Below are 27,649 nucleotides of genomic sequence, written 5' to 3'. Positions count from 1 at the left end.
ACGGGATCTAATCTAGTTTTAACTGTAAAATAGTTACTATAAAAGTAAGAATAATTATATATTCATTCTTGCAGGCAAAAATAATATATTATAGAAACTATAAGTTCTGTAAAGTAACTATATCTTCATAATAGTAACTATATACAAAAAATATAGTCATTTCGATAAGAATAATTATTCTATCCAACGAGTTACTATATCATATAGAAAAGTAATTTTAACTGTAAAACAGTTACTATAAAAATAAGAATAATTATATATTCATTCTTGCAGGCAAAAATAATATATTATAGAAACTATATGTTCTGTAAAGTAACTATATCTTCATAATAGTAACTATATACAAAAAATATAGTCATTTCGATAAGAATAATTATTCTATCCAACGAGTTACTATATCATATAGAAAAGTAATTTTAACTGTAAAACAGTTACTATAAAAATAAGAATAATTATATATTCATTCTTGCAGGCAAAAATAATATATTATAGAAACTATATGTTCTGTAAAGTAACTATATCTTCATAATAGTAACTATATAAAAAAATATAGTTATTTCGATAAAAATAACTATTATATTCAAAGAGTAACTATATGTTCGGTAAAGTAACTATATCCTCATAATAGTAACTATGAATAAATAATAATATAGTCATTTCAATAAGAATAACTATTCTTTCCAAAGATTAACTACATCATATAGAAAAATAATTTTAACTGTAGAACAATTACTACGAATTATATTTTAAAATAAACAATATAATATAAAAAATTAGAAACTATATGTTCTGTAAAGTAACTATATCTTCATAATAGTAACTATGAAAAAAATATATTCATTGCGATAAGAATAACTATTTTATCCACAGAGTAACTATATGTTCTGTAAAGTAACTATATCTTCATAATAGTAACTATGAAAAAATAATAATATAGCCATTTCGATAAGAATAACTATTCTATCTAAGGAGTAACTAAATCATATAGAAAAATAAATTTAACTGTAGAACAATTACTACGAAGTATATTTTAAAATAAAAAATATAATATAGATGCTTTAGAGGTCATATAGTAACTTTTTCGATTATAGTTACTATTATTTCATATAATTACTGAAATAAAAAAAAGAGTGACTATATCAAAAGTAAGAGTAATTACAACTCTTGAACAATAATAAGAAAACATTAACTACATGATTAATTATTTTTAGCTACGACATTCTAATTATTTACATCTATTCAATAAAGACACATTAAACTCAAATATTTTTGAACTAAAAAGTACCACTACAAGAAAAATAGGCTTGGGCGACGAGCTAGTAATTAAATTATGGGCGACGAAAATTATACTTGTAGCCCAAAATAGGACAAAAGGCGACAACGTATGGTTCCGTTGCCCAAAGATCTGATTTTGGGCGACAAGAACATTTTCGGTAGCCCAAAACATTTTATGGGCGACAATGTTGAAATCCGTTACCCAATTTTTTTTTTTGGGCCACAAAATTTTATTTTGTTGTCCTTGACCATGTTTTTGCAACAACTTCTCTTCATACCGTTGTCCATTGTAAATTAATGATCCAGCCAACAATTTCTCTTTCGTAAGATACTCGCAGAATTGCAGATATAGTTATTGTTATTGTTATAGTCATATAGTTACTGTCATAATAGTATAGTCATTTTTATTACTAATAACATAGTGTACAAAGAAAGAACATAAAAAGAACATAAAAGAACATAATGATAACATAGTAACTATTAAAAACATATAGTTACTATTATACATGATATAGTATCTCTTAATATTAATGATAGTCATATACGAGCAGGGTTCCAGATATAGTTATTTTTATGATCATATAGTTATTGTGATCATAACATAGTAACTCTTATACTAATAACATAGAGGACAACAAACAACATAAAAATAACATTACAATATACATAAAAAACTATACCAAACATATAGTTACTATAATACAAGATATAGTACCTATAAATATTATTGATGGTCATTTAGTCACAAAGTTGCAGACATAGTTGGTGTGATAATAATATAGTAACTCGATCCATAATATAGTAACTACATCACTAAAAATGTAGAATAAGCATAAAAAACATGCACATAACATAATAAACTAACATATAGTACATATTTCAAACATATAATAACTATATAAAACATACAATAACTATTGAAAAAAATAAACATATGGCAACAAATCATGATAAAATAAACATAATACCTATTTCAAATATATAGTAACTATATAAACCATATAGTAACTGTATAAAACATATAGTGACTACTCCCTCCGTCCCGGAATACTCGACCCGGTTTGACCGGCACAGAGTTTAAGGGACTTGAATTGACTTATTTAATTTAATAGACAGTTGTTGATAATAGGGTATTATTTAAATGTAGTTAGTGGGAGGTGGGTTAAGAGGTGGGGTTGGGGGAGAGTAGGGGTTGAATTTTTAAATATTTTTTGTATGGAGTAGGGGGTAGGTGGGTTAATAGGGGTGGAGTGAGAAATAATATAATATTGTTAGAATATAACCATTTTTAGAAACAGGTCAAGTATTAAGGGACGACCCGATAAGGAAAACAGGTCAAGTATTCCGGGACGGAGGGAGTATTATTATAATATAGTAACTATTGTACACATATAGTAACCATTATAATCATATAGTCACTATCTAAGAAGCGGGCAAAAACATACTCTAAATAACATAGTACATAATGTAATCGTATAGTAACTACTACCTCCGTTCCTAAATGATCTTTACGGTTACTATTTGCACGGTAATTAAGGAATTTTGGTGAACATGTGATGGTGGGGTAACAAATGGAAAATGAGTGGCTATAAATTGTCCAACAATGTGAGTGGGTGAAAACTAATATTAAAGTATTGTGAGTGGGTAAGTTATGGTGTGCCAAATAAGAGTAAAAATGGAATAAAGTAGGAGTGTAAAGAACTTTCAGGAACGGACTAAAACGGAAAGCGTAAAGAACTTTTAGGAACGGAGGTAGTATTATTTATCAAAAAGTCACTATAAACTGTTCATAACATAATAATTATCGATCTTAAACATATAGTTACTGTTTTAAACTTATAATAACTTTCTAAAAAATATAGTAACTATTTTAAACACATACTGTATATAGTTACGTACTGTTTTAAAGTTATAGTAACTTTTTAAAAAATATAGTTACTCTAAAAACTACTACTAACATAAATCGAACGAACATTCCAGTGACTATTAAAAACACTATTTCGCAACATAAATTAAATGTGACTATATCATTTATATATTAACTATGTGAAACACTAACCCTAATTTCAACAAAACAACAAATATTTCAAATCACTCAACAAAATAATAACTATTGTACACATATAGTAACTATTGTACACATATAGTAACCATTAAAATAATATAGTAACTATTGTACACACATAGTAACCATTAAAATGACATAATACCTCTTTAAACCATATAGTTACTGTATTACTCATATAATTACTATTTAAAATCGTGAATTCACTGATCGAATTCGCGAAGTGAAAACGATATTTCGGTAAAACACAAACATTAATTTCTCCAAAACAACACATATTTTCAATTTTAAATAAAAATAGACTTAAAATTCTTTAAAAAACAACAAACCGAGATGTGATCTCTAAAAATTCTTACGAAGATTTGTAGACGAGCGCAAATTCTTCGATTTGATTTCGGCAACGAAGAACCTCTTTCTTAATCTACTACTTCCTCCAATTTTTCCTCATCTAATAAATCTAATTATAAGAATTATAAGGTAATTACGAAGAAAATCGAACAAAACCTAGAAATTTGGGCTAAAATTTGAAAAGCATAGAGAGAAAATGAAGAGAGAGAAATGAAAGAGAAATGAACAGAATGTAGATCTGAAATTTTGAAAAATAAAAAAGTTTAAAACGTATATAAAGTGGATTAGACACAAATCGCATTGAAACTCTACAAAACACATAGTAACTCTTTAAAACACATAGTTACTGTAATACGCATATAGTTACTATATATTTGAAATCATAAAATAACTATCACGTGACAGTTAGACATGTTGCCCATACAAATTACTCCGTTGCCCAGGTTTAGACATGTTAGCGTGGACCAGGTTTATATTAGTGTAAATAAACCTCTTTCGCCTAAATGCTCATTTTTTTGGTTCTACTACAAGGAGTTCCCACTGCCTTCCGCGAGGTAATCTCCCGTGGGAGTTTGCATGGGTACCTCGATGGACAACATTCCTCCCAGTTGAGATTTTTTCCATTCCCAAGGCTCGAACCCGAGACCTTGCTTAAGAAGCAAGAGAACCTTAACCACTCATGCCAACCTCAATTGGTACGCCTAAAGGCTCATATTAGTACTTTTATCCGTTTATGAATTATGACGTTGTTTGGAAACTAATGGATAATTGTTGAATAAGTGGTTAATGTTTCACTCTGTAGTAAACAACTGATATAAATTACTCCTTCTATCATGAAAAGTTGTCCGATTGCAATTGTTTGGATCATACTTTGAAAACAAACTCCGACTGATTTACAAGTGGTATATAATAAACATTGTACACTAGAATAAAAAGTTAAATCAAAATACTTAAAAGTTACCATTATATATGTAAAAGACTAAAAGTTATCTATGTTTTAGGCCTGTTCTTTTTGGCTTAATTTCAGTTTCAGGACTTATTTGGCAGTTCAGTTCAGGAGCGTTCAGTTCAGTTCAGTTCAGGAGCATTAAGTCCAGTTCGGTTTAATTCAGTTTAATTAAATTCAATTTAACTTAATAATAATATTATTATTATTAATATTACTTATATTATTATTTATATTATTGTATTACTTATTATTATATTTATATTATTATATTACTTATTATTTATATTTACATTTATATTATTATATTACTTATTATTATTATTTATAACTAATTATTTATTAATAATTAATATAATTTATTTTTATTTTTATTAATTAGTTACGGATTACTAGTTATTAATTATTTAGTTATTAGTTATTAACTATGAATTATTATTAATATTTATCATTTATTGTAATTATTTAGTAATCAATTACAGATTATTATTATATATTATATAGTTATTAATTAATAATTATTCTTTAGTTATTAGTTAATTATTAATTATTAATTATTAATTATTAATTATTAATTATTAATTATTAATTATTAATTATTAATTATTAATTATTAATTATTAATTATTAATTATTAATTATTAATTATTAATTATTAATTATTAATTATTAATTATTAATTATTAATTATTAATTATTAATTATTAATTATTAATTATTAATTATTATTTATTATTTAATATTTAATATTCATTTTTTATTATTTATTATTTATTATTTAATATTCGTTATTTATTATTTAATATTCGTTATTTATTATTTATTATTTATTATTTATTATTTATTATTTATTATTTATTATTTATTATTTATTATTTATTATTTATTATTTATTATTTATTATTTATTATTTATTATTTATTATTTATTATTTATTATTTATTATTTATTATTTATTATTTATTATTTATTATTTATTATTTATTATTTATTATTTATTATTTATTATTTATTATTTATTATTTATTATTTATTATTTATTATTTATTATTTATTATTTATTATTTATTATTTATTATTTATTATTTATTATTTATTATTTATTTCGGTAATATATTAAGTCCAGTTAAGTTAAGTTCACTTCAGTTCAGTTCAGGAGCATTCAGTTCAGTTCAGCTCTAAAGAACAGGGCCTTAGTGATAAATTTTTTCATTTTATAAAAATAACTTTTTCAAAATCACTAATAATGTATAAAATTAGTCATTCAACCCTTTAAAATGTTTATCGATCGACTTTCTTCATAATATAAAAGTTAATCAAAACATATTACTCCCTCCGTCCCACATTACTTGTTTCCCTTTCTTTTCCGTCAGTCCCATGTTATTTGTTACACTTTTAAATTAGATATGACTCCACAATTATTATATTGTCACTCTTGCCACTATTTTTTTTTAGTCCCACACGCTATCTCATTCGTTTTAAAAATACCTCACTAACTCTATCACATCTAATTTTTTTTAATAAAATAACAACTGATAATCAAACAAGTGAAACAACCACTTATCATCTAAAACTTGTACAAAGATAAGCGTAACGAGTAATGTGAGATAGAGGGAGTAAAAATTATAAAAAAGATAAACTTTTTTTAAAAAATGTAAAAATTAGCACAATTAATTTCCCACAAACTTTTATATAAGACGGTCGAAAAGACCTCTTTGCTCAATTAGTTAAAAAAAAAGTTAAACACTTAAACTAATTAGTTAAGTACTAAAATCAATTAGTTAAGGAATGAAAATAATTAGTTAAGCACTAGAATTAATTAGTTAACTAATATAACCTATTAGTTAAACAATTAAAGTGGTCTTTCCGATAAAGCGGTCTCCAATAGTCGCCGTAAATTTCTTATCCTAGTGTCCACACAAAACACCTCTTGCTAAACAAACACCCCATTAGGGGTTCTCCTCCTCATTCCTTTGCTTCAATTTACATCTTCCCCAATTCTCGTCTGATCGAGTGCAATTGCTTAAAATAATTCGGTAGATCTTATTGTATTTGTGTTTTATTTCTTGTTAGAGATATGAATTACGCTTTCTTACAAGATCTAAAGCTCAAATTTCATAGGATCTAACATGCTGCTTAGATCAGGTACTGTCTCTTTGTTTTCAATTTTTTCTTCTTCTATTGTATAGTCTTCTCTTGAAATTTCGGAAACCGTCTTCGATTCCCCTCTTTTTCGGATCAATTTTCTGTTTTTTGGATGGTGTTCTTCAATTAATTGTTAAATTTCTATATTAGAGATCTTAAAAGATCCAAATTATGGAAGACATGAAAGGTAGAGTAGTCCATCCAAAAAGGGAAATTAGCGTTTTTGCATCAAACCGCTGTTACAAACCACTTGACAGGAGATGACGCATTTGCTTGTTCAGAAATTAGCGTTCTTGATTAATTTTATCATACAGCTAGTAATTTCATATATTATCCTTGCCCATTTTTTGCTAATTAATAATCAATAATCAATCAACCACTCTCTTGTTTTACTCCTAATCCTGATCAATCTAATACAAAAAGTCAGCCTGTCTTTTGGCAATCGTGCACACGAATGATGTACTGCATTGCAAGACTAGAGATTTTTTGAAGTAAATTACTACAAGCTGACGCATTATTATACTAATTAGATGGTGGATCAATGAGTTGCGTTTTCGAAAATTGAATTTCAAGTTGATGTAGGACATTATATATAGTAGGATAAGTGTGGAGGATAATCACCACATTACAACTTAGCTTTCTCATATATACCTTGTTTTCCCATTAATTACTTACCTGCTCATCTCACTAGAAAGTAGAAACCACAATGGCTGAGCTCGGAATCTCAATTGCTGCAAAGCTCATTGAGGTGATCGGGTCTGATGTCATCAAAGAGATTTGTGACATGTGGGGCTACAAGTCTCAACTCGAAAGCCTGAACAACACTGTCTTCACCATCAAGAATGTGCTCCTTGATGCTGATTCCAAGCGGGAGCTTTCCTACGAAGCACGCGGCTACATTCAGGAACTCAAGGCCATTGTTTATGATGCCGATGATTTGTTTGATGAGATCTTCACCCTTGCTGAGTTGAAGCAACTTCGACCCCTGACCAAGCGTGGTAAGCTCTTTGATAAGGTGCATTGCTTTTTCTCTTCTAAAAATCAGGCTGGTCAAGCTTATAAAATGTCTAGACAAGTTAAGGAGATCAGGAAACAGTTGGACGGTATTGTCAGTAACCATCAGAAATTCGGGTTTAGTGTTGACTATAAACCTATTTGTAGGAGGAGGGATGAAACTTGTTCCTACGTGGTTGCAAATGATATTATTGGGAGAGAAAATGATAAAAAAGCTATCATAGATATGTTGTTAGGTCCAAAAAGTGTTCATTTTTTTTTTTTGATAAGGAAATAAAAACCAAGTTAGGCCCTTTGGAAAGGACAACCTAAAGCATCCTTACGGATGATAAGGGAGAAGGAAGGATCAAAAGACGAAAACCATAACGACAAAGAAACACAAGAGCTTCCTTTAGCCGCCATTAAATCAGCCGCTTGATTGGCCTCCCGGTAGCAATGGTTGACCACGAAATCATCGGTGTTGGATAAGTCCGCCATTGAGTCTTCAATGAGACCATTAATCTCCCACGGAATTTGCCAGACACGATTCATGGAATTTATCACCACCAAATTATCTCCCTCGATAATTAAATTTTTGCAGCCCCACGCCAAAGCACTCTTGATGCCTTCTCTTAGTGCCGACGCTTCTGCAAACAGGATAGAGTCTTCTGGATGCAAAGCCTTTGCTCCCGCAAGGATGAGATCACCTTTTTCATCACGAATCACATAACCCAAGCTTGTGGAAGTAGAACCCTGTTTAGCACCATCAAAATTTAGTTTAAAATAACCTGGGGGTGGACAAGACCAAGCCACCTCTTTGACTGTAGAAAGTATTTTCTTAGTTTGTTAGGCAAGAGAGCACTCATGGTCATCTTGGAGGAAAATCTAATATGATTACAAATTAGGTTGTAGTTTTCATTGATGGTAATGCAATTATTACGGAAGACTAACGAATTTCTAGCAAACCAAATATGCCACCAAATTGTAACTATTCTAGATGTTTCCTCCCAACCTAAAGAATTTTTAAACTGAAGTAGGTTATCTAATAAGGAAACATTGGGGCTAGGGGATGGACTAGCCCACCCTTGAATCAGATGGAACTTTCGAGAAAGATCAACACCATAAGGACAATACAGAAAAAGGTGAGCACTATCCTCAGTGTGGTGAGAGCAAAATTGACATTGGAGAGGGACTGTTACATGACTCCGAAATAGTCTCTCTTTAGAAGGGAGAGCATCATTACAGATCTTCCAAAGAAAGTTCTTAATTTTTGGCACTACATTGAGTTTCCAAATCCAACTAAAACATACTTTAGTTTCCGGAGTTAAATCTATGCCTTGAACCAGACAAGCCGCTGTCTTCGTGGAGAAAGAACCACTAGAGTCTGGCCCCCAAAATCTTTTATCCGCAATTATATTAGTAGGAATTGGGATAGAGATTATTTTTTCTACTAAGGGTTGAGGTAAACTTTGATTAAGTTTTTCTTTGTCCCATTGTTTTTCTACTGAAATAAAATCTGCCACCTTTTGGTTATTACTGGAGGAGTAGTTACTGACCAGATTGGCAAGAGGAGAAGGAAAAGCCCAATTATCTTTCCAAAAATCGATAGCTTTACCATCCCCAACTTGCCAACGAATGCCTTTTAAAAGCAAAGGTTTAAGTTTCATGAGATTACGCCACTGCCACGAACAATTTGAGGAGGGCATATACTCATTTAAGGGCACGTTCTTGAGGTATTTTCTTTTAACTAGTTGAACCCACAAGTTTGACGGACAAGAGAGAACTCTCCATAGGAGTTTTAATTGCATAGCTTTGTTATTAACTTCGGCCTTTCTAAAGCCTAAACCACCAAGACATTTAGGTTTGCAAATCCTATCCCAACTTATTAGATTTGGGGATTTAGACGTAGGGTCTTTGTTCTAGAAAAATTGTTTATACACTTTGTCAAGCTTTGAGTTAATCGTACTAGGAAGAGTGAAACTCTGCATTTGGTAGTTAGCTTTAGAGGCTAAGTTGGCTTGAATAAGGACCGTTCTCCCCGCTTGGGAAAGAGAATTCGCCTTCCACTTTGGGATAAAAAAGATGAGAGAGAAAGAGAAAAGAAAACAATAGACAACCAGATAACCTAGTCCAATTTATCTGTTTCTCCGCCGCACTAGTAATAATCTCCATTGTCATTTCCACTTCAAAGAATGCGTTAATTCCTTCAAATACCCAAAATGAGACAAATATCTCACCCTTTAAAGCACGATATGATGGATCCCATCACAAAAAAGGAAATCTTGTATATATGCAATGGTTCACGGGCAAAAATAGCAGACATGGAGCTAAGTTTCTAATTGTCAAATCGCCGATCCACCGCAAAAGTAAGGTGAGATCTTCAGAGATTGTGTCTTTCTTTTATCATAAGCCTAAAATTAGGCAAAATCTCGATTCCATTAGTCTATTACCACTCATAAAAATCCAAAAGTTATTGAGTCTCCTCCTCCTCAAATTACCCACCACTCCACCTCCCTACCTCTCAGATCTGACCTCCCTCCATACCGTCCCTCTTGTCTTATGGCTCCAAGACCTACAAAAAAGGACTATAATCATCTGTTCACCTACTAGTTTGCTTCCGAAGTTGGGTCTGTTTCCTTACTGTGACAAAGTTATCTTGGAAATTGGGTTTATCAAGAGTAGAACCTTGCTCACGCAACAAAGGACAACAGAGAAGGTGATTGTACAAGATTACACTCATAATTTCAAAAGGGTGGTAAGCTTACTCAGTCCAATGGTTCCAATACTCCCCTATAAAAGGGATACTCAGGTATGTCATCAACACCCATCCTTTACCTTACCTCTCTTAAATTTCTGTAAGTTGAGCTTATTTCCAGCTTTAACTTTAGTTATGGCAGAAAAGTCTTTCAAAAATGTTATCCTTTCTGAGCAAGCTAAGATAGGAAGCTCTCCTCCTAATTCTAATATTAGGAATGAGGAGGTTTCTTCTGCTAAGCCTGTTGAGATCCCTCAATCTCCCATTTCCCCTCCTAAGCATGCTTCCCCTAGTAACCCCCCTATGGAAAATGAACTTAGCTTAGATGAGCTCCCTCAAGTCCAACAGGACACTGAGGAACTCTCTAAGTCTTGCCTTTTTGCCAAAGTCCTAGGTGATCCTCTAGACTTAAGGACGATCATGTCAAGGACTAAGGCAGACTGGAGGATGATAAGAGGAGATGTGGAGTACCTAGAAATGGGGAATCACTGGCTCCTCTTGAGATTTTCTAACCACAATGATATGCAGCTTGTTTGGAATGAAAGGCCATGGCATGTCCAAGGAGAGATATTGGTCCTCCAACCTTGGAGGCCCATTTTTGACCCTTATGAGGAGGAGATTAAGATGGTCGACCTATGGATTCGCATCCCGAGGTTCCCGTCGGAGCTGATCAACTTTGAGTCCATTGCCAATTTACTGGCAAGAAATAAAGTTGGCACCCTGGTAAGGCTTGATCAATGCTCCCTATTGCGTAACAAAATTCGTTTTGTAAGAGCTTGTATTACTGTTGACATATCCAAGCCTCTGAAAACTAATGCTCAGATTATGAGGTTTGGTGGACAAGTATTCAGGTACCTCATTTGGTATGAAGATTTCTCAGAGGGTTGTGCCTTTTGTGGTGATGATAACCACTCAATAGAGGCATGCCCTCTCCTCTCAGCTCCTCCTAAAATTGTCAAAATTATATTAGAAAAAGCTCCTGTTTCTGAGAAGAATAGGGCAGGGGAACCTTCTGCTGCTGAGGCTCAAAATGAATTCACAGCCCAGAAAGCATATATGATTCATGCTAAGCCAAAGCACAGAACTCAGGTTCCCACTGTCAATTCTTCTGCTAATTCAAAAGACCCTTTTGAATGGAAGGCGTCAAAGAAAAGAACTCCAGTCGCTCGCCCTCCGGTCCAAAAAGTGTTCATGAAGATATTTGTTTCGTGTCTATTGTGGGAGTGGGAGGGTTGGGAAAAACTGCTCTAGCCCAACTTGTGTACAACAGTAAAAAGGTTCAAAATGAGTTTCCAGAAGAATTAAGGTTGTGGGTTTGTGTTTCTGATCAAGATGGGGAGCGATTTGATGTTAGAGCGATCCTCTGTAAGATTCTAGAATTAGTTTCTGTTAAGCCTGATAATACATCCTCCTTGGAAATGGTGCAAACGCACTTTAAACAAAATTTAGGAGGAAAAAAATACTTGTTCTTGATGATGTATGGAATGAAGACCGCGAGGAATGGCAGAATTTGAGAACATTTTTGAAGTTAGGTCATGGGGGAAGTAGAATTTTAGTAACCACACGTTCTGAAATGACAGCAAAAATTGTCGGAGAAAAGCATACCTATAAGTTAGAAGGTTTATCTCGAGAAAATTCATGGCTCTTGTTTGAATCTGTAGCGTTTGATAAAGAACAAGAATATGTAAACCATCTTCAACTAGTTGAGATTGGGAAAAAAATTGTTGATAAATGTTGTAACATCCCTCTGGCCATAAAGGTGATAGGAAGTCTTCTCTTTGGCCAACTTATAAATAAGTGGCAGTTATTTGAGGAGAGTGGATTGGCTGAAATTGGAGAAGGTGATAATAGAATCATATCTATATTAAAACTTAGTTATCACAATCTTAGACCCTCTTTGAAGAATTGCTTTAGCTATGGTGCGGTGTTTCCTAAGGATTTTAAAATAACAAAAGGTCTTGCGCGCACAAGGTGTACAATAAATTTATTGTACACCAATATAACTTTTACCCATTTTTTTATAACTTTAACCTATTTTAAAGGGTAAATGATTAATTTTATACATTATTATTGATTTTGAAGAAATAAGTTTTACTAAAATGAAAAAAATTATCACTAAAAAATAGATAACTTTTACCTATATAAGCTTAACTTTTAAACATTTTGGGTTAACTTTTATTACGGTATACAATAAATATTGTACACCCTTTATAAATAAGAATTTGTGTTAAAATAATGAGGCAGGATTTGGTTAGCCTTTGGATGGCACAAGAATATATTGTGCCATTGGAAAGAGGTCAAAGCATAGAAGAAGCTGGAGAGGAACATTTTCTGATTTTAGTACGCAGATGTTTCTTTCAAGATATAAGGAAAGATGCTTATGGTAATATCGAATCAGTGAAAATCCATGACTTGATGCACGATGTTGCTCAAGAAATAGGGAGAGAGGAATTGGTGTAGTGACGCCTAATACAACCAAATTGGGAGATAAAGTTCGTCATGTGTATTATGTTGGTGGTAGTTGTCCACAAAGTTCCTTGTTTACGAGTAAGATTCGTTCGTTTATCTTTGGGCCTGTTCAAGAAATTGTGGTGGATAAACAAATAAACAGCTGGATGTGCCTAAGGATGTTGGATTTAAGTTCAGCAGATATTACAAGTTTGGTTGATTCAATATGTAGGCTTCTGCATTTAAGATATCTAAACTTGTATAATAATATAAAATTGGAGGCAATCTCTGATTCTATTACTAAACTACATAATCTGCAGACTTTAATTTTAAGTAATTGCGATAAATTTAGGGATTTGCCAAAAGATTTTAGCAAACTAGTAAAACTTAGGCACTTTGATATATCATATTGTCTTCAGTTAAGTAGTATGCCTTCAGGCATGGAAAAGTTGACTAGTCTTAGTGTGCTACCATTGTTTGTGGTGGGTAAGGGTAAGATAGTTTCAAGTAAGCAACAATATAGTGGAGAGCTCAAAGACCTAGAAGCTCTATCTCTTTTAAAAGGTGGCATTCAGATTAACATCGGTATAAATTACAGCGAAGTCATGAATGACAAAGGAGGAGAATATTTGAAGAACAAGAAGCATCTCACTGAGGTAAACATCCAATTTGATAGAGGTGTTAATGGTGTTAGATCTTTAGACGACTTTGAGGTGTTGGAAAAGCTAGAGCCACATTCAAATCTCAAGGGTTTGATCTTGAATTCTTACAATGGTAGGAAAATTCCAAGGTGGGGAAGAGCAGAGGGTAATTGGTCCATCTCTTTCCCAAATCTTGTCAAGATTGATCTTCTCTATTGTCCTAACTTGGAGCATGTACCATCAATGAGCAAATTGCCTTATCTGAAATTACTGCAATTTGGATCATTATATAAGCTGGAGTACCTGGAGAACAGAAGCAGCATCAACAATGACAGAGAAGAGTTGTCAACATTCTTCCCCTCCCTTGAACATCTGTGTATTCACACTCTCAAAAGCTTGAAAGGATGGTGGAGGGTGGAGGAGTTGGTTGAGGATAATGATGATCATATCTTGAGAAGGGGATTGATTTTTCCACGTCTCTCGAAATTGGAAATCCACTATTGTCATAACCTGTCATCATTTCCTTCTTGTCCAAGCCTTGAAGAAATGGATTTTAGTTGGAACAACAAAACATTACGAGTTGACTGTGCTGGATATTCACAAGATGGTGTCAGAGGAGGGTGAAAATAGATGACGTGAGCTGTCTTAAGTCAATACACTCACTTTGTCTTACTTTCCTTTGTATACAATACAATGGGAAGGTGGAGAATTTATCGGAATTTGGGGAAGAGTTTCAGAGGTGCGCTTCTTCCCTACGAAGCCTTGAAATCCGGTGTTGCTCAAATTTGAGGAGACTTTCTGGAGAAGGAGGAGGGTTGGAGCTTCTCACTTCATTGGAGTCCTTAGACTTAGACTCCAATAATCAATTGAGTTTCTGTGAAGACGGTGTCAATGACAACGACATGCCTTGGAAATCCCTTCATCAGAGTCTCCGTAACCTGCAATTTAGTTATACTGATATGATGAATCTTCCCAAGGGAATACAGTACTTGACCTCCCTTCAAAGCCTCAGCCTTGGTTCTTGTTGGAATGTCACAAACCTGCCTGAATGGATAAGCTGCTTATCATCTCTTCAGTCCCTGTCCATTGAAAAATGCAGTGCCATTAAATCACTTCCAGATTCAATGCGGAACCTCGCCTCCCTTCAGCAACTTGTGATCAAAAGCTGTACAGAGCTAGAAGAAAGATGCAAAGAACCCAATGGGGAGGACTGGCCCAAGATTCAACACATCCCCCACGTTGATATAAGGTGAGTTATTACATTGAGGTGTCCGTCATTTGTTCCATATTGATCGTTCAACGCTGAGTTATTACATTGATGTGTCCGTCATTTGTTCCATATTGATCGTTCAACGGTGAGTTATTACATTGAGGTGTTGTCATTTGTTCCATAAGCTTTTAAGTTCTTCCCTATTTTGAAACAGTCTGTTATGAAGTAGATTATTTCCCCACATTGATTTGAGCAGCTGCACTCCTAAGTCCTATCCATCCATCCTTTCCATTTCCATTTCCATTTCCATTTTGATTTTTCATTTTTTTAATCATAATGTTATATTGCTTTTGATTTCTAGTTTGCATCTCTCTTTCTACAAGAACTTTAAGTTAGCATGTGTTAGTTTTTCTAGTTCGTGTCCATTGGAAGATATAAATTCTTGGGGGGATTCATTGCCTATCTATTTCAGTATTGTAGTCATCCCTATATGAGAAACTTTGTCAAGACTCAAGAGGCTCAAGATACAATTTGTTTGCACTTTAATTTATTTCCGAGCTTTATAAAGTCTATCCAGGCTTTGTTTTTCTTTCAAATCAACAACTTGCCATTTGAATTTAAGTAACCATAGCATGTACTGATACGTAGTGTAATAAATTTAGTCTGATACAACATTTTGTGATCTTTATTTATTTATTTTAAATCTCAAGGTAGAGAGGTCATGGTTGCTGACCTAGTTGTGATGGTCATTTTCTTTCTTCCTGATCATGCTGGCATTGTCAGTTTCAGTATCCATAGTGAGATCGTGAGAGCCCCCAACCTTCAGGTTAAAACTTAGAATACAACTCACTTTTCTGTTCAGTTACTAGGCATTGTCTTCCATTGATCAATTTCAGCCGGTATGTATGCTTGTTCAGATAAACTTTTCTGCCTTTCTGGTGTAATTTGTGTGTATGAGCGGTTGAGTCGGGCACCCGACTGATGAGGAGACTGTAGCTGTGGAGCAGTTACAGCGTTGGATTATAGGAATGGATTTTCCACGTAAAGGTAATTTCTGCCAAATCTTACATTTTCCGATCCGTAGAAATGATTAACAGCATTAGGTGACTAACAACATGGTTTTTGCAATACTCCTGCTGGGATTTCATCACTAATAAGTTCTTAGTTTTCCTAGCAATGCTTTCATCATTGGGACTCTGTGAGTAGTCATGACTCAGTTTTCAAAAGTTTTTCCAACCATGTTGCTGGAGTCAATTTGGCTGGATGAATACCCTGATTGTTGATGTTGAAGGTGAGCAATACTCAGTGCTACTATCTAATATGTCTGCAAATAATAGTAATAGACTGTACTACTCAGTAGCCTCAAGTGACAGCTTGTTTAATCGAGCACTTTGTGATGATAATCCACATGTATGGAGCTTAAATTTGAAAGTTTCCTTGGTTATGATTTGGCTCTGCAGTCACAAATATGGAAGTTGAGATCAAACTTTCATTAGTGTATCATTCAAACTCCTGCAAGAAGGCTGGATAAAAACTCACGTCGCATTTAGCTTGCTAGTCAAGACATGGATAGGTAGAAGAATGCACACCATGAATAGCACTTCTAGTCTAGGGGTTCCGGAATTAAAATGGAGCATACTAATATCCCATGATATAATTAAAGGATGGTTTTGGTTAACTATATTGTTGATTTTTAATTTTTGGCAGAGGGTGTATAATTTGGCGTGAAAAATGGCTATAAAGTTCCAGTGCTCCACTCTTGCAGTGTTAGTAGATTCTTTCTTTCTTCTATATGCATATACATGTTGCCTGTTACATAACTATGCCAGTCTTAGAAAGATGTTTACGAAACCTTATACTTGGTATATATCACTTTCATTAAAAAGTTGATGGAACAAGCTAGATTAGACAGACAAATTATTGCTAGGCTATAACATGCATGTGTCACTGTGTACTAGTGCTATTTTTTGTTTCACAAATTTTCAAAGGTATATCATGCTTTTGCATTTGTTATAAGTTATGGAGCAATTCCAACCCAATGTATTCTTTCCTGATCAATTTATGCTTACCAAGCCCAAATGAAATTTATCTGTGACCTGTGTATTACTTGCTATTTTGAGTTTTAAGGGTTGTCAAAGGTTATCTGCTTTGCATTTCACTACTCCGTAATTTGCTTGTTGACTTTTTGTATATTACTGATATTAATTTACTCTTATTCTGCACAAGGAGAAGGTTAAGAAAATCCATCAACTGACAACTATTTTGGAAAATACAAAGAAGCAGCGCAGGATCAATGTAAGATTGCTGCTCCTGTTTGCATCAGAAGGTTCACTTCATTCACAATCAAAACTATTGTTTATATCTATTAGCTTTTACCTTGATAGAAATTTGAGGACGCAGGCGGAAGTTAATTAATATAACAAAATTGCATTGTGATCATTGATTACATTAATAAGAATTGTACATATTTGCTTTGGTAGAACAAATATTTCTACCCTCATATTTTGTGGGAGCTCTCTTGATTAACCCACCTCTCAACTCATGCACATCTAACATATTTATAGCGGTAGTAACTAGTTTCTAGATTTTTCCACACTTGTTATTTATCTAGATTTTTCTTAACTAGATATTTCTTAAATAAATTCGAGACATTATTTTAGCTAGATTTTTCTACCCACTTTACTACTAGATTTTTGTATAGTACATTCTAGATTTAGATTTTTCTAGATTAACATTTTAACATTGCTGCTAGAAAAATGTAAGATTGCTGCTACTGTTTGCAATGGTTTTTAGTTTTCTATACTTTTCGTACTCTTTTTTCGGCGCTTGGAATGGTTTTAAGTTTTCTATACTTTTCGTACTCTTTTTTCGGCGCAGATGAGACAGATATATTATACGAAGTAGTATTTCATTAGAATAATGTTTCATAAATACATGGTTCTATAAGAGGAGGGAAATATACTGTATGGAGTAATATAAATACTCAAGGAGAAAGCTTATACTATACAAGTACTGATAAGACAAGATAGAAGCCTATTGTACATTGTGTTATTAATGAGGCGTGTATGTTTTTTTTTTTTTTTTTTTTTTTTTGGGGAAGATAAGAGAAGTGCCCTACCGGATCGGAACTCTGCCCGGGTTAGCAGGCTAGATACTTTGAAAATGTGGGGGAATGTTAAGGGAATCCTCCTCAAAGTGCCCCTAGTGGGATTGAACTCCCCACCTTTAGGTTGAAATGTGGCAATCCTTGGCATTGTTTGATACTGATGTGTCGTGATATAGGTTGTATATAACACCAATTCAAGGAAATACAAAACTAAGGTAAAACATAACCCTAGAAAACTTATCAGTATAGTATTGTACCTGCATGCAATTATGCAAATGATAAGTATCAACTATGTGGCCAAACGAAATTAAAAGACCCAGTAATGTATATAATACATATATCAAGCATCTGATACAAAAAAAATAAAATAAAAAATACCATAGCTGCCCTAATTAGTCATGAATGGTTTTCCATTGATGTCAAGGTCGATATTAAACCAGTTAAATGTAACATCTTGGACAGTCGAGCCGCCGACTCAGACTACACCCTCGAACCACCTAGATCGACTACCACTAGACAACTTCTTTACCATACACTTGTTTTATACTAGTCACAGTTACACCCCCGCTGAAGAAGAAACAGTCACTTTTGTGTTGGAAAGAACAGTCGATTTCGACCATGAAGATACACGCGAAGAAGTTGAATGGCAGATAGAGGTAGTTGGCGTGGAGGAATATGGTGATGAGTGTGTCTATGGACTGATCCGAGAAAGCTGTGGACTTGTTCTTGAACAATGTTTAGATGGACGGCGTGAGTCGCTTGAATTTTTTGTCGAGATAGTTCAACAACAGATCATGAGTTCTGAGTCTGGTTCTAATTCTGATTCTGATGATTCCGAGTTTATGGAAGAGGACGAGCACAAGCACGAGGATAAGGACGAAGAGGAGGTTCGTGGAGAAATAAGGGTTCGACTAGAGGCGAGTGGAAATCAGTTTGTTAATGGTTATTCAAGCTATGAGGGTAATTGCTCAATCTGTTTAGATGAGTTTGAGATGTCTCACAACGTGACGAAGCTTACTTGCTCGCATATCTTTCATGAAAATTGCTTGATTTCTTGGATTTTCCATGATCGGAAAGAAACATGTCCGTTATGTCGATCCAAGTTATTAATGTGTTAATTCGTAGAGAAGCAGGGGTGTTCAAAATCCGGTCCGGACCGGATCTGTTGATTCCGGTCCGGTCTTCGGTCCTTTAAATTTGGGTTTTCGGTCCGATCCAAAACCGGAATTTTCCGTCCGGACCGGTTGACCCGGTTTATATTAAATAAATCATTAAAATCATATGTTATTTTATTTTGTGTTCCTACTCTTTAGTCTTCTATGTCCACCTCCACTCCCTTAAAAATGGAAAATTTTCTAAGAAAATAAATAACCTCCACTCCCTTGTACTTGGATGATCTTTTGTTTTTTTCTTAATAGATGGAATATTTTTATGATTTAAATTTCCATTTTAAATCTTGGATGTTCATTATTCCTAAAAACGTTTTATACAAATATAATACCTAGCCAGCTAGCCTGGTTATTGGGGTTAAGGGCGGGTTGTTGCAGGTCAATAACGGGACGGGTTAAATTTTTTTTTTTTAATAAACAAATTAATTCATTGATAAAAAGTCATACGACATCTACAAAAAGATTTAAATCTAACGATTGCATAACAATCGAATTGAATCAAATAAAAATTTCCTTTCACCATAGCTACGATCGTAGTATATCAAACATCCTGTATACCCTATTTTATGTTGCTGTGATTTACAGCCTTCATTGACGAGGGGTCTATAACGCCTGATTCGTCTAATTGTAGTCGAAATATTGACATCCTCTTCGATCCCGCATAAATCTTTACCAATAACCAAATTTTCGAAGAAAATTGGCTATTTCGGCCCTAAAAAACCCTAAAAAGAGAGAAAAAAAGAGAGAGAGAGAGGGGAGAAGCGGCAACGGGACGGGTTAATTGCATGCCACTCAAAATCATTAGAAAGGAAATGTAGATGAAATGTGGGCCGAATATTTGATGTATATAAAGCTATGACGTGTTATGCAAACACTGTCTTAGAAGCAAAATTCGCCCCGACTATGGTGCAATCGTAATAGGCGTTGCCCCCCAAGATTTTACACAGCGATTCGTTTTAACGTGCACTCGAATAAAACGAACTAGGAACTCATAATATGCTGAGAAGAATAGGAGAAGAGAGTTGGAATTTTTCGGTGTCTACAAAAATGATTCCCCAAAACTGATTATAAAGCAAGCAAGGGTTTGTAACCGAAATTAGAATTAAATTGGGCAATTAAACACTTGCAACTGCCAATCAGAATTGATCATGCAATTAACTGCCAATTAAACTGAAAATCAGAATTGATTTGGGAATTAAAACGGAAGCGAAAATCAAGGAACGGAATGGGCTACGTAACTGAACGGTCTCATAATAACTGGACCGTCAGTTACGACATGGCCTAAAAAGGAGGCCCCACCACACGTGCCACAAACCCGAACCGACCGGACGGACGGCGGCGGCGCGCGTGTGGGGATTCCCTTTCTAGCCCAAACCACTAGGGGAAGCACTTCAAAGTATAAACATTCCTTCCCTATATTTAAACAAAAGGAAGAGTTCATTTTCTTCCCATGTGGGACAATCCCCTTTACTTTAAATACTTCCCTTGAAAACCATACATTTAATTTCTATCAATGTGGGACATTTTCACAAATGGTAAAATACTTTCTGCATTATTTCCAACAATCCCCCACAAATGCAAAGACCCATTTTATTTAAAAGAAAAGAAGAAAAAGAATTCTGAGCACTTTTTATGAAGGTTTGATACTTAAATGTTGGTGTCTTTCGATTGAACCAACACATAGTGAAGATTAGGCAATCTCTTTATTGAGAAAGTGAACAAATCTGGAACTATCCCAATCAAGAAATAAAACCCAATAACACATACCATACCTTAGATTATTATGAGTTCCGCGATAGCCAAGCAACAACGTCCATTATACTTGGGATGCTCATGAGTGCTCTAGAAAAACTTTCCCAAGTTTTCCATAGAAGGTGGCCAAACCTTCATACTCAAGTAGGTGATTTCATCAAGTCTATCACATAGACCACCCATATCCTGGGATATGAAACCACTAAGAGTTGTTCCTCAACCTCTCAATATACATGCGGTGAATTCATCAAGTCCTTCTCATTAGGACCACCCAGACCCTGGGATATGAACTTCATTAAAAGCTAAGAAGCTTAACCTCACATAAAATGTACAAGTCATAGAAATGGGAAGTGTACACAAATGAGTCTTTCCATGGCTTCGTTAGACCACAAGAAACCTTGTGTGAACAAGGTCGGGTGTCCACCATGAATTCCTCAACTAACAGGCTTAAGCCCCATTCCCCTCGACGTATCAAGGACTAATCTTCTATTTAGTCCCTTGGTTAAAGGATCTGCTATATTCCTCTCAGATCTCACAAATTCCATAGTAATTACACCACTCTCTATTAGTGTTCTCACAGATTCATGCCTCACATGAATATGTCTCTTTTTGCCATTATAAGCGCTGTTTTTAGCAACACAAATAGCAGCTTGAGAATCACAATATAGAGATACAGGTGGAGCAGGACGCCCCCACAATGGAATATCGGCCAATAAATTTCTCAACCACTCCGCCTCTTGCCCGGCCAAGTCCAATGCAATAAATTCGGACTCCATAGTTGACCGGGCAATACAAGTCTGTTTAGAAGATTTCCAAGAGATAGCTGCTCCACATAAAGTAAAAACATATCCACTAGTGGAACTTACCTCATCATTATCAGATACCCAGTTGCATCACAATAACCTTCTAAAACAGCAGGAAATCCAACATAATGCAAACCCCAATCCATCGTGCCCCTAAGGTACTTTAATAACCTCCTAAAAGCATTCCAATGGTCTCTACCGGGGTTATGGGTATACCGACTAAGTCTACTAACTGCATAGGCTATGTCAGGCCGAGTGTAATTCATGAGAAACATCAAACTCCCAATTATTTTAGCATATTCAGATTGAGACACACTATTGCCTTTATTCTTTTTCAAGTGTATGCTAGCATCATAAGGAGTTTTAACAGGCACAACATCAAAACTGTTAAATTTCTTTAACACTTTTTCCACATAGTGAGATTGAGACAAAGAGAAACCATTACTAGTTTTGGTGACTTTAACACCCAAGATCACATCAGTTTCACCCATATCTTTCATTTCAAATTGAGAGGATAGAAACCTTTTGGTTTCATTAATAGCATCAATATGTGTACCAAAAATCAACATATCATCTACATATAAGCAGACAATAACACAATCAGAACCAAACATTTTTGAGTACACACAAGCATCAGCACGGTTCACAATAAATCCAAAACTTAAAATAGTTTTATGAAACTTTTCGTACCATTGTTTTGGAGCTTGTTTCAAACCATATAAAGACTTCTTTAACTTACAAACTTTATGTTCCTGTCCTGGAACTACAAAACCAGGAGGTTGAACCATATAAATTTCTTCTTCTAAGTCGTCATTCAAGAAAGCAGTTTTTACATCCATTTGATGCACAATTAACTTATAACTTGAAGCTAAAGCAAGTAAAGCACGAATAGTGGCGATCTTAGTTACTGGGGAGTAAGTATAAAAGAAATCAACACCAAATTTTTGTGTGAAACCTTTAATTACAAGTCTTGCTTTGTACCTGTCAACTGCACCATCAGTTTTTCTTTTCCTTTTAAAAATCCATTTACAACCAATGGCTTTACTACCTTTAGGTAATTCAACTAATTCCCATGTATGATTAGACATAATGGACTCTATTTCACTATTAACCGCCTCTTTCCAAAAACTAGCATCAATTGAACTCATGGCCTCATCAAAAGTTTTAGGCTCATCATCAAACAAGTGAAGAAATACAAATAACTCATCTATTTCATCCACATTATTGAGTTCAGACAAAAACACAGTCAAAAAATCAGGACCATAGCTAGTTTCAGTTCGACGCCTTTTACTTTTCCTAGGTTCTACAACATCAGTTTGAACAATAGGAGAAGATGAAGGTATAGAAGAAGAAGAGGGAACAAAAGTAGAAACATCATGTGAAGCATCATGGGAATTGTTATGTGAAACAACATTATTCTTTAAAGGGAAAATATGCTCAAAAAATTCAGCATCTCTAGATTCACACATTGACCTATCACTCAAACACATGAACCTATAAGCTGCACTATTTTCAGCATAACCAACAAACACTGCATCAAAAGTTTTTGGACCAATGTTTTCCCGTTTAAAGGAAGGTAAACCAACTTTAGCTAAACACCCCCACACTTTCAAGTATTTTAGGTTGGGTCCATGACCTTTCCACAATTCATAAGGGGTTTTGTCTAACTTCTTATGGGGTACTTTGTTCAACACATAATTAGCAGAAAGTACGGCCTCCCCCCACATGTTATCAGGTAAGCCAGAACTAATCAACATTGCATTCATCATTTCCTTAAGGGTTCTATTTTTCCTTTCAGCAATGCCGTTTTGTTGAGGAGTATAGGGAGCACTCAATTCATGAATAATTCCATTTTGCTCACAAAGTTCCTTTAAAAAGGTTGTACCATACTCACCACCTCTATCAGACCTAAACCTTTTAATCTTACGGTCTAATTGATTTTCAACTTCTGCCTTATAAATTAAAAACTTTTGTTCTGCCTCATCTTTGGTCCTTAAAAGGTACACTTTGGTATATCTAGAATGGTCATCTACAAAGGTGATATAATACCGTTTGCCGCCTCTGCTTTCGGTATTCTTAAAATCAGCTAAGTCTGAGTGAATTAATTCAAGCAATTCAGTTTGTCTAGAAGTAACTGGTCTAAAGTGAGTTCTAGAATGCTTAGCTTCAACACAAATTTCACACTTATTATGACCATTACTATTCAGATCATGAATTAGAGACATTGTTTGCAAACGTTTTAAAGAGCCATAATTAACATGTCCTAATCTACCATGCCAAAGATCAACAGACTCAAGCAAGTAAGCAGAAGTAATCTTATTCATAACATCAATAACAGATACAGTCTCTAAAATAAACAAACCACCAGATAAATATCCCTTCCCCACAAATTCTCCATTACGAGATAAAACAAGTTTGTCACCCTCAAAAACAAGTTTCACACCAGCTTTGTTTAGGAGAGCACCAGAAATTAAGTTCTTGCGAAGAGAAGGGACATATAGTACATTTTGCAAAGATAAAGATTTTCCAGAATTCAGCTTTAGGAGAATTTTCCCTTTCCCAAGCACCTCAGAACTACTTGAATTTCCCATAAAGACCTGTTCACCTCCCGTAACTTCTTTGAATTCTGCAAACAGTTCCTTATCTGAACAGAAGTGCTTAGTTGCACCTGTATCAACAATCCATTCAGTTTTATTATCAACTAAATTAATTTCAGAAATTACAGCAGCAATAATTTCATTAGTATCTTCTGCAACATGAGCTTGATTCTTGGTTTGATCCGGTTTCTGGCCATTTCCTGCAACATCCTTACGATTGTAGCATTGCCAAGCCTTATGGCCTGACTTACCACAAACATAACAGCCACCAGATCCTTTCTCTGACTTCCCATTTTTCTTGAAGTCTCCACCTTTCTTGCTTTGAACACCAAGTTGTTTTGAATTCTGATTCTTCTTCTTGAAGTTTCTAGAATTCTTGTTTTGTTTATTAAACCTGTCAGATTTTGGGAAAGAAGATTCCACAATGTTAGCTTTAACAGAAAGTGTTAGGTTATGATACATATGACAAAACATAAATCATGCGGAAAACCTTAATGCCAGGAAACATATTATTTACACATAATCATTTAGCATAATTTAGGAGCATACACTTTGTAGCGTGCCCTCCCTAGCTGCGCCCGAACCGAACAAGAACAAGTCTTTAGGACTCCAAATGTCGTCCCTCCGTAGATGTCCACAGTACGTCCGGATCCGCCTCAAGTTAGACCAACTAGAATCGCCCTTAAGGTTACTAGGAATTTCGGCTATTGTGTTTGCAAGTGTATAGCTGATTTTTCTTTCAAAAACTTACCCTTTGAATACTTCAATCGTGTCTATAAATTATGACCCTAGGCACTTATTTATAGAGGTATGGAAAAGGAATTCTAATCCTATTAGGATATTAATTAGTTTAATTAGAATCCTGCTAGAACTCTATTAAATAATCATTATCTAATAGTTTTAGGATTTAATCATATTTCGAATCCCGATTGCTTTAGGATTCCCGCACAAGCATTGCACGAGCACCGTACACCCGCGCAAGCCTTGCGGCCCACGCTAGGCGCACATCGCTCGGCCCACTGCTGCTGTGCTCTCGCGCGCGCGCCCTTGGCCTTGGCTGGGCCTGGCCTTGCGCTGGGCCTGGACGAGGCTTGGCGTGCGATGGTGCGTGTTGGCTCGCTGGGCGATGGCCTGGCTTCGTGCTGGGCCTTCGTCTAGCGGGCCTCGTCCGATGCTAATTCGTACGATACGCTTTCGATTAAATTCCCGAATCCGGAATTCATTTCCGATACGAACAATATTTAATATTTCCGATTCCGGAATTAATTTCCGTTTCGAACAAATATTTAATATATTTGTTTCCGGAATTTATTTTCCGATTCCGATAATATTTCCGATTTTGACAATATTTCCGTTTCCGGCAATATTTCCGATTCCGGCAATATTTCCATTTCCGATAATATTTTCCGATACGTACAATGTTTCCGTTTCCGGCAACATCCACGACTTGGATAATATTTATATTTCCGATACGATCCATATTTCCGTTTCCGGCAATATCATCGTTTCCGGAGTATTCATTTCTTGCTTGTGACGATCTCAGCTCCCACTGAAACCAAGATCCGTCGATTCCGAATATCCATAGATAGAGTATTTAATGCCATTAAATACTTGATCCGTTTACGTACTATTTGTCTGACCCTACGGGTTTAGTCAAGAGTAAGCTGTGGATTAATATCATTAATTCCACTTGAACTGAAGCGGCCTCTAGCTAGGCATTCAGCTCACTTGATCTCACTGAATTATTAACTTGTTAATTAATACTGAACCGCATTTATTAGACTTAAAATTGAATGCATACTTGGACCAAGGGCATTATTTCCTTCAGTCTCCCACTTGTCCTTAGGGACAAGTGTGCATTACCTAATTCCTTTGTCGCTCGATGTTTGCTCTTGAACATAAGGTAAGAGTTGTCATCCTTATTATGTCCAGAGATATTTCTCGGTTTCAGAGTTCAACTGATCAAATAAACAGATAATCATAGCCTATGATTCATCTGAGCACGACCATGCATTTCACAGTTTCTAGCTCTCCGAGTGGCCTTGTACAACTTTTAAGCATCTCATCCCGATTGATGGGAGGACAATCCCAATCTTGCGATCTTGAGATTAGACTTCGTTTGATAGGTGATTACCCGAGCGTTGCCTTTATAGCCTCCTTTTACGGTGCGACGGTTGGTCAACGTCAAAGCAACCAGTTCTCAAACAAGTAATCTCAAATCACTCAGGTATTGAGGATTTAGTGTCTAATAATTTTAATGAAATTTACTTATGACAGATTTTCATCTCTTACGGTAAAGTTTCATAGGTCTGTCCGACACTAGTCTTCCCAAAGTAAGTATCTATGCAAATGATTATGACATTGCCATGTCCACATAGTTTAAGAAACAGAACTACTAGTTATCTTGCATTCTAGTCGTCTAACGTTTTCTATGCGTCCAATTTTATAGAAAACTCCGACCATGGACCATTTTCAACTTTTGACATTCAAGTTCACTTGATAGACATTTCTTAGTCACAGGACTGGTCCTGGCAGTCTATCTTGAATATATCGTCAAATTGAAGGGACTCATCATTTAATAAACCACAAATTAAATGGAAAAATGAATTCTATTCATTTATTGTGAATGATTAACCAATAATGTTTTACAAAGATTTAAACTCTAAAACTTTAAAACATTAAATAAGGACATCAAAGCCATTCTCCAATATGCTTGATTCCCATGCCTGCAGTGTGCGAGTTGTGCTTCGCCTGCGGCAGAGGTTTAGTCAATGGATCTGATATGTTGTCATCAGTTCCAATCTTGCTTATCTCGACTTCTTTTCTTTCAACGAACTCTCGTAGAAGGTGAAATCTACGAAGTACATGCTTGACTCTTTGGTGGTGTCTAGGCTCCTTTGCCTGTGCAATAGCTCCGTTATTATCACAATACAGGGCTATTGGTCCTTTAATGGAGGGGACTACACCTAGTTCACCTATGAACTTCCTTAGCCATATAGCTTCCTTTGCTGCTTCATGTGCAGCAATGTACTCCGCTTCAGTTGCAGAATCTGCAATGGTGCTTTGCTTAGCACTTTTCCAGCTTACTGCACCTCCGTTGAGGCAGAAGACAAACCCAGACTGTGATCTGAAATCATCTTTGTCGGTTTGGAAACTTGCGTCCGTATAGCCTTTAACAATTAATTCATCATCACCACCATAGACCAGGAAGTCATCTTTGTGCCTTTTCAGGTACTTCAGAATATTCTTGGCAGCAGTCCAATGTGCCTTTCCTGGGTCTGACTGGTATCTGCTCGTAGCACTGAGTGCGTACGCAACATTCGGCCGTGTACATATCATATCATACATTATTGAACCAATCAATGATACATATGGAATCCCATTCATTCGTCTACG

The 27,649-nt window shown here is 34.8% G+C and overlaps 2 protein-coding genes across 6 annotated transcripts; one reads left to right on the top strand and one right to left on the bottom strand.

Annotated features, from left to right (window-relative positions):
- Window positions 1–6,549: 6,549 nt before the first annotated feature.
- On the top strand, window positions 6,550–17,632 carry LOC110786636 (putative disease resistance protein RGA4). 5 transcript variants are annotated; one of them, XM_056842885.1, is made up of 3 exons: window positions 6,550–6,779; window positions 7,471–7,777; window positions 17,056–17,632. In XM_056842885.1, exons 2-3 carry the CDS (start codon window positions 7,486–7,488, stop codon window positions 17,061–17,063), a joined length of 300 nt encoding a protein of 99 aa, XP_056698863.1. In that variant the 5' UTR covers window positions 6,550–6,779; window positions 7,471–7,485; the 3' UTR covers window positions 17,064–17,632. The 5 variants fall into 5 exon arrangements, with proteins under 5 accessions (XP_056698863.1, XP_056698862.1, XP_056698864.1 ...); XM_056842884.1 differs by lacking the exon at window positions 17,056–17,632 and adding an exon at window positions 15,744–16,596; XM_056842886.1 differs by having other exon boundaries at window positions 6,551–6,779; window positions 17,059–17,631.
- On the bottom strand, window positions 7,896–12,384 carry LOC130472291 (uncharacterized). The gene is made up of 2 exons (XM_056842882.1): window positions 11,991–12,384; window positions 7,896–8,525 (listed from the first exon to the last, which is right to left on the bottom strand). The coding sequence occupies exons 1-2, from the start codon at window positions 12,165–12,167 to the stop codon at window positions 8,079–8,081; spliced, it is 624 nt and encodes a 207-aa protein (XP_056698860.1). The 5' UTR covers window positions 12,168–12,384; the 3' UTR covers window positions 7,896–8,078.
- Window positions 17,633–27,649: the final 10,017 nt, after the last annotated feature.

Source organism: Spinacia oleracea, chromosome 4 (assembly GCF_020520425.1).
Source record: "Spinacia oleracea cultivar Varoflay chromosome 4, BTI_SOV_V1, whole genome shotgun sequence".
Classification (NCBI taxonomy): domain Eukaryota; kingdom Viridiplantae; phylum Streptophyta; class Magnoliopsida; order Caryophyllales; family Amaranthaceae; genus Spinacia; species Spinacia oleracea.
The sequence above is the reverse complement of the archived record's forward strand: the minus strand, read 5'-3'. Positions and strand labels throughout refer to the sequence as shown.

What these genes read in the sequence shown, in the direction of transcription:
- LOC110786636 (XM_056842883.1), top strand. Translation starts at nt 14,519, where the DNA reads ATGCCTTGGAAATCCCTTCATCAGAGTCTCCGTAACCTGCAATTTAGT. An exon ending in ATCCCCCACGTTGATATAAG is followed by an intron (nt 14,866 to 15,540) that starts GTGAGTTATTAC and finishes ATCTCAAGGTAG; the next exon opens with AGAGGTCATGGTTGCTGACC. An exon ending in TGAGAGCCCCCAACCTTCAG is followed by an intron (nt 15,653 to 15,743) that starts GTTAAAACTTAG and finishes ATGCTTGTTCAG; the next exon opens with ATAAACTTTTCTGCCTTTCT.
- LOC130472291 (XM_056842882.1), bottom strand. Translation starts at nt 12,167, where the DNA reads ATGAATTTTCTCGAGATAAACCTTCTAACTTATAGGTATGCTTTTCTC. An exon ending in CCATACATCATCAAGAACAA is followed by an intron (nt 8,526 to 11,990) that starts GTATTTTTTTCC and finishes GGTGCTAAACAG; the next exon opens with GGTTCTACTTCCACAAGCTT.